Source organism: Raphanus sativus, unplaced genomic scaffold (genome assembly GCF_000801105.2).
Source record: "Raphanus sativus cultivar WK10039 unplaced genomic scaffold, ASM80110v3 Scaffold1285, whole genome shotgun sequence".
NCBI classification, from domain to species: Eukaryota; Viridiplantae; Streptophyta; class Magnoliopsida; order Brassicales; family Brassicaceae; genus Raphanus; species Raphanus sativus.
In genome coordinates this window covers 1-15,796 of record NW_026616598.1, presented here as the reverse complement: position 1 = coordinate 15,796, position 15,796 = coordinate 1, and the positions used below count along the sequence as shown (strand labels likewise).

Here is a 15,796-nt window from a genome sequence, read left to right as displayed (position 1 = left end):
AGGTTTTGTGAGGTGGGGCTGGATCCTCTTCAACTACATCCAAGTATGGTGGTGTTAAGACCAGGAGATTGATAGCTACTTTCTCAACTCAACCCCGACTGTACATCCACTTAGCAAGTCCACTACTAAGACTCTATCAAGCTGAGGTTAGTCACATGTGCTTGCATAACATGTCCAGTGTTTATTAATTGACTATAATTTAAAAAGTCTCATGCCTCTGCACCGTCGAAACCCTTGGAAATAATTATTTTTGTTAATCATTCCTTTTTGCGTATGATTATCTTACAAATACTGCAGCTTAAATAAGATTTTTAAATTTCCAAGACTGCAATGAATTTTGTTTCATAGTTCTCAGCTTATAGTATCTAACTAATGTATTTCACTTATGTTACCGTAGGCTGTGGAGTCCATTTGCAAGGCTGAGGTGGCTGATATTGACAAGGATGGTGCTATATCCCCTGTTATAAGTGCTCGCACAAACTGCTTCATTGATTCACATCTTACTATAGTTTATTTAAAGTATAGACTTCATACATTGAGTTAGAAATGGTGATTAACTTTACACATTCTTCAAGTTCCAATGTGCAAGTTCCGTTGTTCCGAGTAAAGATGGTCGGTAGAAGACGTCACTGATGCAGCTCTTTTGTCACAATTGATGAGAAAGTCACCAAAATATCTTTAGGTGGGAAATCGGAGTTAGATTGAAGGCCTATTGTGTTGGATTTCGTTATTGAGTTTGATATGCCATTCAAAAAGTAGAACTATATAAAACTTGAGATAAGTATAGCAAAATAACTTAGCGTTTTGTTACCGACCCTAACCAAACTTTAGAATTTTATTTAAACTGTCATAGTTTAAAAAATGTGATTTGGCCAACTTTTCAGTCACAATATCATTCAAAATTGTAAGTCACAATATCATTCAAAATTGTAATTTATCTATTGGAAACTAGAACTGAACCTACCATTTTTATTGTTTACTAGATTTTCCGATTCAAAACTTTAAAACTATATTTATCAGAATTAGGAAAAAACATTTTACATTAAATAGAATATATATATATTATATATATATATATATATATGTGTGTATTTGTTAGATTGTAGAATGTTTACTGGAAATAAAAATATGAAAATAATGTTTTTGGATCATAATGTTGGACTGAATATATTCAAAACAAAAACAGATGCATTAATACTTAATACTGTATTAACTTAATACTTAATACTTTAGTTAGAAAGTATATAAAATGGTATATTTAATAACAATGTAATACCATGATTAGTTCTTAGAAAAGGTAGCAATTGTAAAACAAAATGATATTTTTATTTGTCTGCAACAAAATAATATTTAATAATAAAAATTAAATAAATTGTGCATATATATTGAGAATATTTTGGTTCTCTTTTACACTTAGCTTTAATCCAGAATTATATTTAACTACAATTAGATTGTAATATATTGTTGTATGTTTATATTTTAACAAATAATATAGTAAATATTAATTATTCGTAGAAGTTTTAGTTCATTTAACTAATACAACAATCTTAAAAGTTGCTTTTTTACTTTTTTTTTTTTGAAATTTGTTACAAAATAGTGAAAATTAATGTTACTGATAACTGAGAACAAAGTAAATTTTTTAAAAAGATTACATTAAATTGGTATTTAGGGAAAATAAGTATATGTTTTAGGTATTTTAAATACAAAATGTAAGGTTATTTTAATGAATTAAATGTGATTTTTTAAAAAATACTAAAATAAAAAGCTCAACCATAATTTTAATATTCATATGCAACTAAATATATAAGACTTGCATAGTCCAGCAAAATACATAATGTAAAATAACCTGATAACAAACAAAAAAATAACAGAAATGGAATTAGATAATTTAAACTAAAACAATAATATTAAAATATCTACACAGACATAATAAAAATAGAACACAACTTCATTAATAATTACAACAACTGTGGTAAATGTAACTATTTCTATGCCATAATTTTGCTATGCACATGCAATTTATGGATCGCCATGAACAGAAACAGACATATCTCGAGCTGAAAAATGCTGAGATAGATCAAACGTTCTTTATGTGACTGTCTCTATATTAAAAAATAAGTGTTATGAAACTAATATGATATTTACAATATCACCAAGAAAGTGTCATCTCATAATTTCAAGATGACTGACAAGTACCTACACTCATTATCCACTACTTGGTTTTCAAACTTTTCAATTTCAATGTTTTAATTACTTTGATAGCTTTGCATTAATACTACCTTCTCATCAATATAACATTTTATTTTTGATAAGAAATGCAGTTCAAATTATCACCACTTCCACTCCAATATCATGTTGAAGGCTATGATTTCAACAAAAAAAACAACTATTACGTAAAATATCTTATCACGTATAATCTTTCTCACTAAAACATTCTAAAGACAAAAATTACTATCATATACATCTTTTGCAAATGTAAATCAAAAACACAAACTACAAAATCATACATAATATAATAACCTAAATCACAAGTAAAGTATATCCCGCCCGTAGGGCGGGCCGATCCTAGTTACAATAAACACATGTTTATTGCAGTGTTCTTAGGAAGAAGTTTTTAGCGTAATATAAAAATTGTCTCTTAACTTTAAGTAAGAACCAGTTCTTAAATATACAGCTACTTATCTAGAACACATGTCCCTTGGTCTTCTACACGTAGAATAATGGGTAAAGAGTTGAAGGTCGTTGAAAAATTAACCGCCGTTAATGTTTGATTCATCTTCATCTGTCTTCAACTTCCATAAACCACTTGCAAGCTTCGTTCCTCCACTGCATCAGTGGCCATGGTTGAATGATGCAATCTTCAAGATATTCAGCTTCTTAAAATCTTAAAGATCCCAACAAAACAAGAAATGGATCATTTGTAAATGTAGACCCAACTATGCTTAAATATAATCTCAAAAACCACCAAGAATCTCCTATCTTCATGATATACAACCACAAAGATACTCCACGCAGAGGGTGATCTATTGACCTCTAGAGACTCATGAAGGTTTATAGTTTATTGAAAGAAATCAAGCTAAGTCAAAAAGAAAAGAAAAGAAATCAAGCTAAGTCGATGAAAAGAAGAGAACAAAGTATTCACCATCGGAGTTTCTTTAAGGTAATTCAATCACGCAAGGAGGAGAATCCGGTGACACCGGAAGACACAAGTCCGATCGAAAGCAAGATGGATCTTTATTAAGATTGAAGGAAAAATCAGAGATAAATAAAAAATAGAGAGAAAGAAAAGCAAATCTGATTTTGACTTGAAAAAACAAAAAAAATCGTCTAACGAAGAAAGATCTGACAAAGCGGAATGAAAAGTTGATCATTAGATTGACATTTATATCAAAAATATATATATTTGATGACCCTCATCTCCCTCTTGTAAGAGGGATAAGAAAGATGTCCCGACTGTCTTAACCTATAGTTTTAGCGTGTACGTATTGATTACTGTATAAACTGTGGAAGTGTCATGCATTGCCGCTTAAGGCGAGTGATAGAGAACCGCAATATGCTTGGTTCATGCTAGAAATGGTAGTACGGAGAACTATGATGATCAGGTCCAACGGGCAGTGGCGGAGCCAGCCAAAGTATTTACCAGGGTCAAGTTGAGAGTCAATATAAAAATTACATGGATCAGCAGGCTATTTTACTATATTTTCTCAGTCTTTTCTACAAAAATACAAATAAAAAAAAATTCTTGATTTCGCATGGATCATATGACCCTCTCATTGTTAACTACCTCCGCCACTGCCGACGGGTCATGGCAACTAGGATCTTTGATACATGGAAACTTGGAAGTAATAATCAAACAGAGTGTTTGATAAATAAAAAGTGAAAACTTGATAGACAAAAACTCATTAAAAATTTCAAATAAAATATAAAAATATTTTTTATTTACTTCTCACCAATACTAGAAATTAAAATATCTTTACGAAAACCATCCATAGAAAGAGAAAGGAAAATGGTTAAAGCTTTTTATTAATAGTTTAATAAAAATCAAAATAATTAGTATTAAATTTAGAAAATACCATAGGATTGTCCTAAAAATATTTCATCACAACTATGGTATACAATCAAAATGATCAAATATGTTTCATTAAATATATAAAAAATATTTTTTATTAATGATTTTATTAATCTACACCAAGAGTTTACATTTAGGGAAATGTGGTTTTGGGGTGGGGGCAATCATCTCATTTCCCACATGAGAATTAGTATATTATAGCGTTCTGTGTTTTTATAAGGTGAACAAAAGTAACAAAAAGACATATTTTGTGGCTAAGGTTTTTCATTTAAAAGTTGGAGGATAAAATTGTCATAAAGCAAATGGGATCTCTGAGACATGGTGGCTTGGAAGTGATAATCAAACTAAACTAAGTTTTGATTAGTAACGTTTGGTAAATAAAAAGTGAAGACAAAATAGACAAAAATTTATTTAAAACTTTGAACAAAATATTAAAAATATTTGTTTATTTGTTTTTCACCAAAACTAGAAAGTAAAATAACTTTTCAAAAATTTCCGTAAGAAGAGAAAGAAAATGGATAAAACCCATATATCAATAGTTTGACAAAATAATTAGTATACAATTTAAACCAATTCAATTTCTTTAAATATGTATCCACCTATTATACTCGTAAAAAAACAAATATTAAGGAAAGGAAAAAAAAGTACATGTCTTGTTGGATAAGCCAAGATTCCAACTTATAAGACGGCTTAGCTCTCGTCCCTGTGATCCATCGTCGTCGCCAATACTAGATCGCTCGCTCGCTCTCGTCGATAATTTTCGCAACCACCGACAAAAAAATGGCGGCCGTAGGAATCGAGTCGAGGCGTTCCGAGACCGCGATGGAGGCTGAAACCTGCAACGTCAAGGGAGCGGTGGCGAAACAAGGAGAGGGGCTTAAGCAGTACTATCTCCAGCACATCGACGAGCTCCAGCGTCTTCTCCGCCACAAAACTAACAACCTCAATCGCCTCGAAGCTCAGAGGAACGATCTCAACTCTCGAGTTCCCTCATTAACCAACCTAATTTCTTACTATTTTTCCCCCATGGAATCAAATTTGGATCGTGTTCTTAGGTTTAAGTAATCTCGGATTTCGTGTAGGGCTTTTCGATTGTTTGGATTTGAGGTTTCATGATCTGGAATTGGTTTGGATGTGATGAGTCCTGTTAGATTTCTTGATTCGTTTGATCCTTAGCAGCTTCTGTGGACTGTTCGAGGAGCATAATTAGATTAATAAACTGTTGTTCAGAAGTATGCAATAATAGTTCTTCTTTTGCTCTCTTAGTCGTTATAGTTATACTGGTCTAAAGAGTGCCTATAAGGTGTTATACCAATAATCCATGATTGGAAAAAAAAAAATTAAAGAAGAGACAGATTTAGTGTTCATTAGTATCGTGGTCAGCATCATGCTTATCCTTGGATTGTTTTTTGTTAGTATTTATGTTTCTAGTTTAATTCTTTGGCACTAAAATTATTTCTCAACTATAATTTCAAACCTTTTTGACATTTTTTTTTTTTTTACCTTTTGACAATTGTTTGTGAACTAAACAGTACGAATGCTGAGGGAGGAGTTGCAGGCTTCAGGAACCTGGCTCCTATGTGGGTGAAGTGGTCAAAGTGATGGGGAAAAAAACAAGGTCTTGGTTAAGGTATGAATCCTTTTACTGTAGCATGTTTTTTTTTGGGGTATTAAATTGGCTCTTTATTGTGTTGTAATCTTATGAACATAGCTATCAGTGAAGCTAAACTCCCTTTTTTTTCCAGGTTCATCCAGAGGGGAAGTATGTTGTTGATATTGACAAAAGCATAGACATAACGAAGCTTACACCATCAACAAGAGTTGCTCTCCGTAATGATAGCTATGTTCTCCACCTTGTCCTGCCCAAGTAAAGTTGATCCCTGGTTAACCTTATGAAAGTTGAGAAGGTTCCTGACTCCACTTACGACATGATTGGTGGTCTTGACCAGCAAATTAAGGAAATTAAGGAGGTATGCTTGATCAGTCATTGGTTTTGTTTTGCTATTCCCCTTGGTTTCAAATGCTTTTAAATATTTTTTATAATGTCTTAAATTGTTCTTCATCAGGTCATTGAGCTACCATCAAGCATCCTGAATTGTTCGAGTCTCTTGGAATCGCTCAGCCAAAGGTACACATCATTTGAAAACTTTTTTTGTTGTGTATTGTAACTATGTTAAGTAGATTAGAGATGATTTCATCCTCGTTTCTTTCTAGGGTGTGTTGTTATATGGTCCACCTGGAACTGGGAAGACACTCTTGGCTCGGGCTGTGGCACATCACACTGACTGTACGTTCATCAGAGTTTCTGGTTCCGAGCTGGTCCAGAAATACATTGGAGAAGGTTCTAGAATGGTCAGAGAACTTTTTGTGATGGCAAGGTTTGTGTATGCTAGACCCTACTTTGAAATTTCAAGTATGGTAAAAATAGTGCCTGTTGACTTATCTTAACTATTCCTGATGGTTTATGGTATTTAGGGAGCATGCACCATCGATCATCTTCATGGATGAAATCGATAGTATCGGGTCTGCTCGTATGGAATCTGGAAGTGGAAACGGTGACAGTGAGGTTCAGCGGACTATGCTTGAGCTTCTCAATCAACTTGACGGTTTCGAAGCGTCAAACAAGATCAAGGTACTTGTTGAATTTGTTTAGGACATTCTCTTGTAGACAAACTCATTAATAATCTCAAATGACTGGTGCAGGTTCTGATGGCGACAAATCGTATAGATATTCTGGATCAAGCTCTTCTCAGGCCAGGAAGGATTGATAGGAAAATTGAATTCCCAAATCCTAATGAAGATGTAATGATTTGTGCCTATTTAGCATATTATCGAGTTGCTCCTGTAGTAGATGATAGGTTGTAGAACATGTTCGGCTGATGTATTTCCTAAACTTGTGTTGCAGTCACGTTTTGATATCTTGAAGATCCACTCGAGGAAAATGAATTTGATGCGTGGGAATTGATCTGAAGAAGATTGCAGAGAAGATGAATGGTGCTTCAGGTGCTGAGCTGAAGGTAAACTGTGTTTTGCTCCCTTACTTCTTCTCTCTCGGTCCCTCTCTCTCTCTCACTCACTCTCGTTCTCTTATGCTATTGGTTATAAATGGTCAGGCTGTGTGCACGGAGGCAGGCATGTTTGCTCTGAGGGAGAGGAGAGTACACGTGACACAGGAAGACTTTGAGATGGCGGTAGGTTATGAAGAAAGACACAGAGAAAACATGTCTCTGCGTAAGCTGTGGAAGTAGGAATATCAATCTGTTCTCTGTTCTTTCCAGAATCTCTTCTGTTTTTTTCTTTAAGCGTTTGAAAACAGAGTTTTTTTTTTACTGCCTAAACACTATTGTGTACTTGAAATGTTAGCATACCAGTTCCGAGTTCATCGTGTTAAACTAAGAGAGATTTTTCAAAAAAAAAACCAGCAAAGAGTACAATCTGATTACATTTAACTGTTTCGATCTAAGAGAGAACCATTCAGAAGTAGGTTTAATATCATATAGAATAACATCGGATTATATATGCAACCTGGTATTAGGAGTAGACAAAAGTGAAACGTGACAAAACAATCGCTATTGCTCTGAATGTGACCTTCTTCACCAAGTCTCTGTAATCATCTCCGTCAGAAAAGTTCTATTTTTCCCGTTGATGATTTACTTTCTTCATTTCCGACATGTATGATACGATACGTTGGCAAGATTTTTAATATACAAACCCTGGTCGGATAATAATTGATTTTGTAATAATGTATCGTAGTAGAAATAAATTGATGATTGTCAATCGCAACGTATATTTTCAGTTCTCCAAAAAAAACGTATATTGAAGGAATTTGTTTTTTTTATTAAAACATTGAGAGGAAGTTTGAATTTCAAATTTGATAAGGGGAATAAAATAACATTATTTCTGAAAGAAAAAAAAGGAAAAAAAAAATTAATTGTGTGTCAGTGTCGGAAAGACCCGCGTGGAACTAAAGCTAGAAAAGATCCAACGGTGGACAAAAGCTGCGTTACAATTGCAGAACCATCAGAAAGAAACCAATCCAACGGTCTTAAGAATAGCGTCATACCTAAGCGAAAAACCCTTCCCCTTATTTTCCTCTTTTAAAAACCCCCAATCTCGCCGCTTCTCTTCATAAACATCATCATCATCAATCTCCACGCACACACAAATACATCGCCCAATTCTCTCGATCCCGACAACATGGTAACGTTCTCCTCGATCTTATACTGTCTTCATCATCGTTCTTTGTTTCTTGGTTGTGTTTATTCCAAAAATCATCATATATATGTTATGTTGTTGTTCAGGCTCTACCTAACCAGCAAACCGTCGATTACCCTAGCTTCAAGCTCGTTATCGTTGGTGACGGAGGCACAGGTAACGAACCACCCCCTTTTCTATACTACTCTCTACTCGCTGTTGTTATTCAGTGGATCACATTGTCTTTGTGTTTCTGTTACAGGAAAAACAACTTTTGTCAAGAGACATCTTACCGGAGAGTTTGAGAAGAAGTATGAACCTACAATTGGTGTGGAGGTTCACCCTCTAGATTTCTTCACAAACTGCGGCAAGATCCGTTTCTACTGCTGGGACACCGCCGGTCAAGAGAAGTTCGGTGGCCTTAGAGATGGTTTACTAGTAAGTAATCCTCTGGTTAGGATTTGGTTATATATATAAAAAAAAATTAATATGTTTTTTTTTTCTAATTTAACTTTTGCAGCATCCACGGTCAATGCGCGGTGATCATGTTCGACGTGACGGCGCGTCTCACGTACAAGAACGTCCCCACGTGGCACCGCGACCTCTGCCGTGTGTGCGAGAACATCCCCATCGTTCTGTGCGGAACAAGGTGGACGTGAAGAACAGGCAGGTGAAGGCGAAGCAGGTGACGTTTCACAGGAAGAAGAATCTTCAGTACTACGAGATATCCGCCAAGAGCAACTACAACTTCGAGAAGCCCTTCTTGTACTTAGCTAGGAAGCTCGCCGGAGACCAGAACCTTCACTTTGTCGAGTCCCCGGCTCTCGCTCCCCCCGAGGTTCACATCGACTTTGCTGAGCAGCAGAAGAACGAGGCTGATCTCATCGCCGCCGCGGCTCAGCCTCTTCCTGATGATGATGATGACGCTTTTGAGTAAAAAAAAGAAGCTTGCTTCCACTATGTCTGAGAAGCTGTTTGCTTTTGTCTCTGATTCCCTCTCTTTTTGTTTTTTTGGTTTCTTCTCTGTGTTGCATTGATGTTAACATATAAAATGAGAACTAAATTGGGATTGTTTCGTTTGGGAATAGAGCAACTTGTTTTTTAACCTAAAGAGATAAAATGAGACTTGCAGGAATCAATCATATATATATATACTTTGAAGGTCTCTCTCAAGTAACCATAAGGAGAAAAATAAACATGTTCAAAATACAACCTAGGCTCAACTTTTTATTCTATGTAACACAAGTTGTAGTTGGCAATGATGCTCTTGCTATCTGTATGTTGAACTGTTATCATCAGAGATGAGGTTTCTTATCTGCATCAGATGTTCCTCATTGGAGATGTTCAACCTCAGACGGAGATTTGTGATCCAGGTTTCTTGTTCCCATGTTATGTTGGGTCCTGATGATGCGTGCAGTCTCCCAATGCTGAATCGGTATGCATCCAGCTCTTGCCTGTGAACATCCAACTTCTTCTTGATCTTGATGCTTAAGTGGCCATAAGAGGATGATGACTCTGTGTCACTAGAGTCACCAGTTTCTATGGGACGATGGAAAGAGACAGTAGTTAAACCATAGGTGTCCATGTTACAACTACCAACAGAAGACGCAACACTCTCTCTGTCTTCTTCTTTTTTTCCTTCAACTTGTCTAGTTTGATTGTGTGGTTCAACCAAAGTGTATGTCCTTTTCTTTGGACCTTTTACGTGAGACTCATTGAGCTTCTCAGATGAAACACACTTCAGATTCAGCTTTCTCCGTAACTTTCCTGTCGAAGTCTGTGCACTTAATCTCGATGTACCCTTTAGCCAAGTGGTATACAAAACAAATGTCAGCTTAAGAAACAGCTTTGAATGATATTTGACAAAAAGGAGAAACAGAAATAAAGAAAAAAAGTACCTGCCCGACCATGATCCACTCGTTGTCTTGCCAAGATTGTCTAACTCGAATGTCGGATTTGTTTGCCCTGAGAGTCAACGAGGAACCAAGTAACCTAACCAAAACACAATCATTCTCCAAAACGTTGGAAACGATTGCAATCTTCCAGGAACAACTCTCTAAAACCTCAACAAGGTCACCAGGAGCCCAAGAATGTAGAACTTGAAAAGGAGGAGGAGGAGGCTCAGGTCTCATGCTCTTCCTCGGTACCCTCTCTGTAGTACCTTCACTATCATACATGACAGTGTAATAATGCCCATTACCAGTTATAATCTCAGCAGATCGCCAAGCACCAGATGGAACTGATGATTTGGTCAACACTTCTACTTTAGTTCCTTTCTTGAATCTCATGGTTCCAAACTGCTTATAAGATAACAATCAGATACTACTATGCAAAGAGACTCAACTTCTTTTTTATCCACAAGGCATTTTTTTTCTATTGAGTTCAAACCACAAAAAAAAACAAGAGAAAAGCAACACATCCAATGAAGCAAGGCAGTAAAAAATTCACTAGAGTATTTTTATGATGATTGATGATCCATTGCAAATATAAGTTGGAGCAAGTAGATCCCATGAGAATCTAACTTCAGCTTCAATCTATTGTTGTCATAAAACGTTTCAGATTCTTTTGCTTCACAATCACCAGATTGCATAAAAGTCATATAAAACTGTTCAATGAAAATTGAAAGTGTGATGATTACTCAATCTCTAGGATCACTCTTCAAGATATTAAAGGAGAAAGACAATCTCTAAAAACAGTTTTCATTGTTAAGCAGACAATCAAGAGACTAAAAACTCAAAATTTTTGAATTAAAAATTATGTTTACCTTAAGAAAAGAATGTTTATTAGCACGCAAAGGAAGACATCATTCTTTCTGCTTCCACAAACAACAACAAAGCTTCATCTATTTTCTTTTTAATTTTCTGGGCAACCAAACAAGGATCAAAGGCAATGGAAGAAAAAAACTTATATGCTAATATAAAATATATAAGTTTAGGCTTTTTACACGTCAGCAAGCCAAAAACAAAATCGTTAGCCAGTTTTAATTTTGAAGGAAAAGAATCCAAAATGAAGAAGAAAATAATAGTTCTAAGTTGCGGACTTGTAACACCCGTTGGGCTTTGGCGTTGTTTATCCATCAAAACCGCATGAGAAATGGCCCTTTGTTTGCTTCTATTCGAAGAACAATGGCTATCGTCTCGTTTTGGAGTTTAGGCAAAGCCATTTGTATATAGAAATGCATTCATTAACAGTGTCGTCATTACGTAGACGTTAGATGTTCAGAGGATGAAAACGTTAAAAAAAAAAGCGACGAATATCCGTAGTGTTATTTGTTTTATATTATTCTTGTTGGTGAGCAGCACGAGCAATGTGCGTGTTGAGGTGTGCCAAAAGAGCTCTACTTAAATTACCAATTCTTTATCAAGCAAAAAGTTTATGAAAGAACAAAAAAAAAACAAAAGAAGCGTTACGGGGGATGGATGATCAGTTCAGGTGGCCACTACACTTTTGAATATAATACTTTTGGCTTCTAACGCACCCAAAAATTTGTAGTAATAATCATGTCGCTGTCTTGCAGTATTTGATTTACATTTACTTGATTCACAATGGATAAACGACACCAACTCTTAAGTCTATTTGAATGCAATCATCTAAAATTAATATTCTATGCCCACTTTAACCGTATGAGGATGAATCTGAGATTGATGCATATAACATGGGAGTGAATTTAAGATTTATAAGTGAAACGTAGGCGAATAAAATGTTTGTTCATACAAAAAAAAAAGAAGAAGCTAATCTAAAACCTTGTCGACTCGTGCATTCATACAAGGAAAAAACACATTTGCTATTGTTTTGTTTCTTTTTTTGGCTTCTCCGGGTAGAAAGAAAGCGTGTAAGTGGGTTATATTGCTGCTCCTTCCACGCATGAAACTTCACTCTTACATCCTTCACTTCGGATCCACTCCAACACTGAAGAACAGTCCTCTCTTCCAATGAAATGCCTTCACAAAACAGAGTCACAAATCCATAACCAAAATGTTTATATAATAGCCAACAAAACAGAATATAAATCATCGAGTCTTCTCTGTACCTATTTCTAGGGCGGTACGCCTTTAGTGCATTAGCTTCTCGAGAGTTTCTCATGTCTTTGTTCATCCTGATAGAATCAGGCACCACCAGCGTCTCTGTTTCCTTCTCGTAAGCATCGTAAATGAATTCAAGTATTGTATCCTGCGAAGTAGACAAATGATTGCATCACCAGCAACCCAATAGTTATATAAGTAATTTAAATAGAATCAGAAACATGTATGTATACCAGAGGCTTAGAAGCATTAAGCCAGTGGTACATAGGCTCACACCTGAACCATGTCATTTGCCTTTTTGCAAAGTTCCTGCATAATCAATCAATCAACCAAACTAAGTTAAAGATACAGAATCCTTCTGAAAAGAATAGCAAACATAACTTCAATTTATTTTCAGTCAGTTCAAGTCTTATGTAGAGGAATCACCTAGATACTTGCTGAAACTTGTTCAAGAACCCATAGAACTCTCCAGGGGAACTTACACCCCCTTGTCGACGACATTTCGATAGATATTCCATGGCCTGAAAAAGAAGAATGTTTCCACCGTTGCAGAACCCTTGTCTGATTACGATCATCATACAGGTAATAAAGAGCTTACCTGTCTGTAACCAATGGCTCGAGTTGCAGAGTTTGTGTTTGGAAAAGACCAAGATCAAGAAGCCATCTAGCTTCTGATAAAACTCCATTGGCACCTGAAGTTTGAGAAACAAATAAGCAATATCAAAGAAGACAACCTCAAAGAGCATGCCATTGTTATCCTTGCAAGTTTAATATACTAAAACTAAGTAGCTGCAGTTACTGACCTGAGAGCATGTCTTCGCATCTGAAGTCAATAGATCTATAGAGATCAATCCGTGGGCTTGACAAGAAAAACAAAGGAAGTCATAGTCCAAATCTGTATGTATATTTGAATAGAGATATCACCCGATGAACCATCCTCACTGAAGTCATCATTGGCGTCAGGAGAGTTCAAACTTTCTCGAAAAGAATCATATGGAACACGAAAGGAAGACGGAGGAGATCCAGTTGTCTGCCACGTAAACAAACAAAGTTGTTAAAGCACAAAGACACTTCACCTGTCGAGCAAGAACTAACCTTATGATCAAATCATTGTCAAAACTTGAGTATCTCGAGGCTACGCTTGAGTCTGTACCAATCATTACGAGGTAAAGAAGAGGCTTTCTGATCACCAGCATTGACAACAAACTCAACAGCCGCATCCCAGTTATGATCGGTCTGAAAATCAACTAGCATATCGTGGACCTCGGAGATGATCTCTGGAGAAGGTTAGGCACATCTGGCTTCCCATACATAAACCTAACACATTACCAAGAAAAGCATAGATATAAACCTAAACACATTTACAAAAGGGAACAAGACAAAGTATATATTATATATATATTATTATGCCATACCATCGCAGGTACAATCCAGTGCCACCTGTGACTATGGGAACACGCCCTCTACTAAGAATGTCTTTAGTAACTTGCCTTCCATCTTCGAAAAATTGCCCCACAGAATAGTCTAAGTAAAAAAGCATACAAAATGAGAAGTTTCTTTGATTTTGCATACATGAGTATCAGAAGTATTGAGGAGCAGTGTAGAAGAACCTTGAGACGGATGCAAAATGTCGATAAGATGATGTGGCACCTCCTGCATAATTTGCATAAACATACAACTTCAAGCTCAAAGGTATACACTTTTTGATTCGTTTCCACCAACAAATGTATTTATATATCAGAAGGATACCTTTCTATAGCTTGCTGAGGGCTTGGCTGATCCAACATCAAGTCCTTTGTACACCTGTTGTCAACCAAAAACACAAGCAAGAACCTTTTTTTTTGAAGAAAGAAACTTTCAACTTCAGCATTTCAGACACAACTGGTTCCAACCATTTAGAGTCTTGGGTTAAGCAAAGCTGTCATCTTTCTGTTCAAGACGCACTATCAACTGGCCTAGACAAGGGCTCAAGTCCAGAGTCCTAGTTCACTCCTACTGAGCTATTACTAACTTAAACCAGAGAGTATAAATGGACCTGAACGGAGTCAGCACTGATGATTTCGCCGTTGAGACGCTTAGCTAGCTCCAAGGCAAGCCTGCTTTTCCCGGCGCCGGTGGGACCAGATATCACAATCACTTTCTCCTTCTCTGAGTTTCTCTTCTTATTCGAAGTGCTCCCGTTTACAGAATCAGAGCAAGCTGTAGCTCCGCAGAGTCTCCGGCGCAGTACAAGGCACGGCGGTTGCAGTCTCGAGCAACACGAACGTGTCGAGAATACTCCACAGCTAATCACCATTATTGTTACAGGCTTACTCGAAAGTTAAATGAAGCTTTTGAAGATTGAAGACAGCGAGCGAAGGGGATTAGAGAGAAGTTCGGTTTCGGTTAGGTTTACAGATTATTGGTGACATGATTTACCAATGATTTAGTTTGATTTATGATCATAACTCAAAAATGTCACCAATCATGATTTATTTTTCATTTTTGAGTTTACATTTGAGTTATAATGTGTTATCATTGAGGTACCATTTTTGAGTTATCCCCTTTGTAAAATTGGTAACTCAAATGATTAATCAACATCAAGCCATTTCGCATGTATTAGAAGTTGAAGTGTTAGTTATTTTATTTTCTATAGATTATCTTACGGTTAGTTTTATCTTTTTAATAATTTAATATTTTAATTGTATGATAATCATTTCTTACATTTACTTTCCTTCACTCACTAAACTATTTTCAAAACTAGTTAGTCAAAACATTTTTAAAATTTCTTATCAGATTTTAATTATTATTTTTAAAAATTGTTTCTTTAATTTTAACTATTTAACTGTGTTTGATAACTAAAGATTTATATACAAAAATTACATTAATTTATAAATATATTTGCTATAATTTTTGATTATATGTTTACATAAAATATATAATACGTAAATACCTTTGCTATATATTGTATATTAACTAGGTTTGATAACTAAAAATTTATATACGAAATTATATAAGTATATTCTTTTATTTTGATTATATATTTTATATTTTCAGGCTATTTTATTTATAAATGTTATTATTTGAAATAAAGACACTACAATTTATACATCGAAAATGTTACTAGTCAGCTATTTAAAAAATTTAATAACTTATATTTTACATCAAACTCACCACATAAATCTACAGTTTCTACCACATAAATTTTACTGGAGTTACATCAAATTGTAACTTTTATTGTAAATCAACTCTAATACAATATGTCACCAGTCGGAGCCATTGTGTTTTTGATTACTCAACGTGCCCAGAATGTTAATTAACAATTGATGAATCCAATTATTGGCAAATATTGTAATTAAAATCATATATTATCAATATCAAAATGATCACAACTAGCAAATATAACGTCCATTTTTACGTACGTCACTAGAGATTATTAGTAACTTGAAAAAGACCAAAGAACAAAAGCACATAAAAAAGAACAAGAGGGATTATATGAATAGCCTCTCTCTCCATTAACAGACTTGTAACT

At 35.2% G+C, this 15,796-nt stretch overlaps 1 protein-coding gene and 3 pseudogenes across 1 annotated transcript; 2 read left to right on the top strand and 2 right to left on the bottom strand.

The window, feature by feature from the left end:
- The first annotated feature begins 5,938 nt into the window (after window positions 1-5,938).
- Window positions 5,939-7,465, top strand: LOC130503991 (26S proteasome regulatory subunit 8 homolog B-like; annotated as a pseudogene).
- A 691-nt stretch (window positions 7,466-8,156) lies between these two features.
- LOC130503990 (GTP-binding nuclear protein Ran-2-like) lies at window positions 8,157-9,368 on the top strand (annotated as a pseudogene).
- Window positions 9,369-9,482: 114 nt separating this feature from the next.
- LOC130503988 (uncharacterized) lies at window positions 9,483-11,149 on the bottom strand. The gene is made up of 3 exons (XM_056998555.1): window positions 11,028-11,149; window positions 10,162-10,560; window positions 9,483-10,064 (listed from the first exon to the last, which is right to left on the bottom strand). Exons 2-3 carry the CDS (start codon window positions 10,549-10,551, stop codon window positions 9,534-9,536), a joined length of 921 nt encoding a protein of 306 aa, XP_056854535.1. The 5' UTR covers window positions 10,552-10,560; window positions 11,028-11,149; the 3' UTR covers window positions 9,483-9,533.
- Window positions 11,150-11,889: 740 nt separating this feature from the next.
- LOC130503992 (tRNA dimethylallyltransferase 9-like) lies at window positions 11,890-14,660 on the bottom strand (annotated as a pseudogene).
- Between the last annotated feature and the right edge of the window lie 1,136 nt (window positions 14,661-15,796).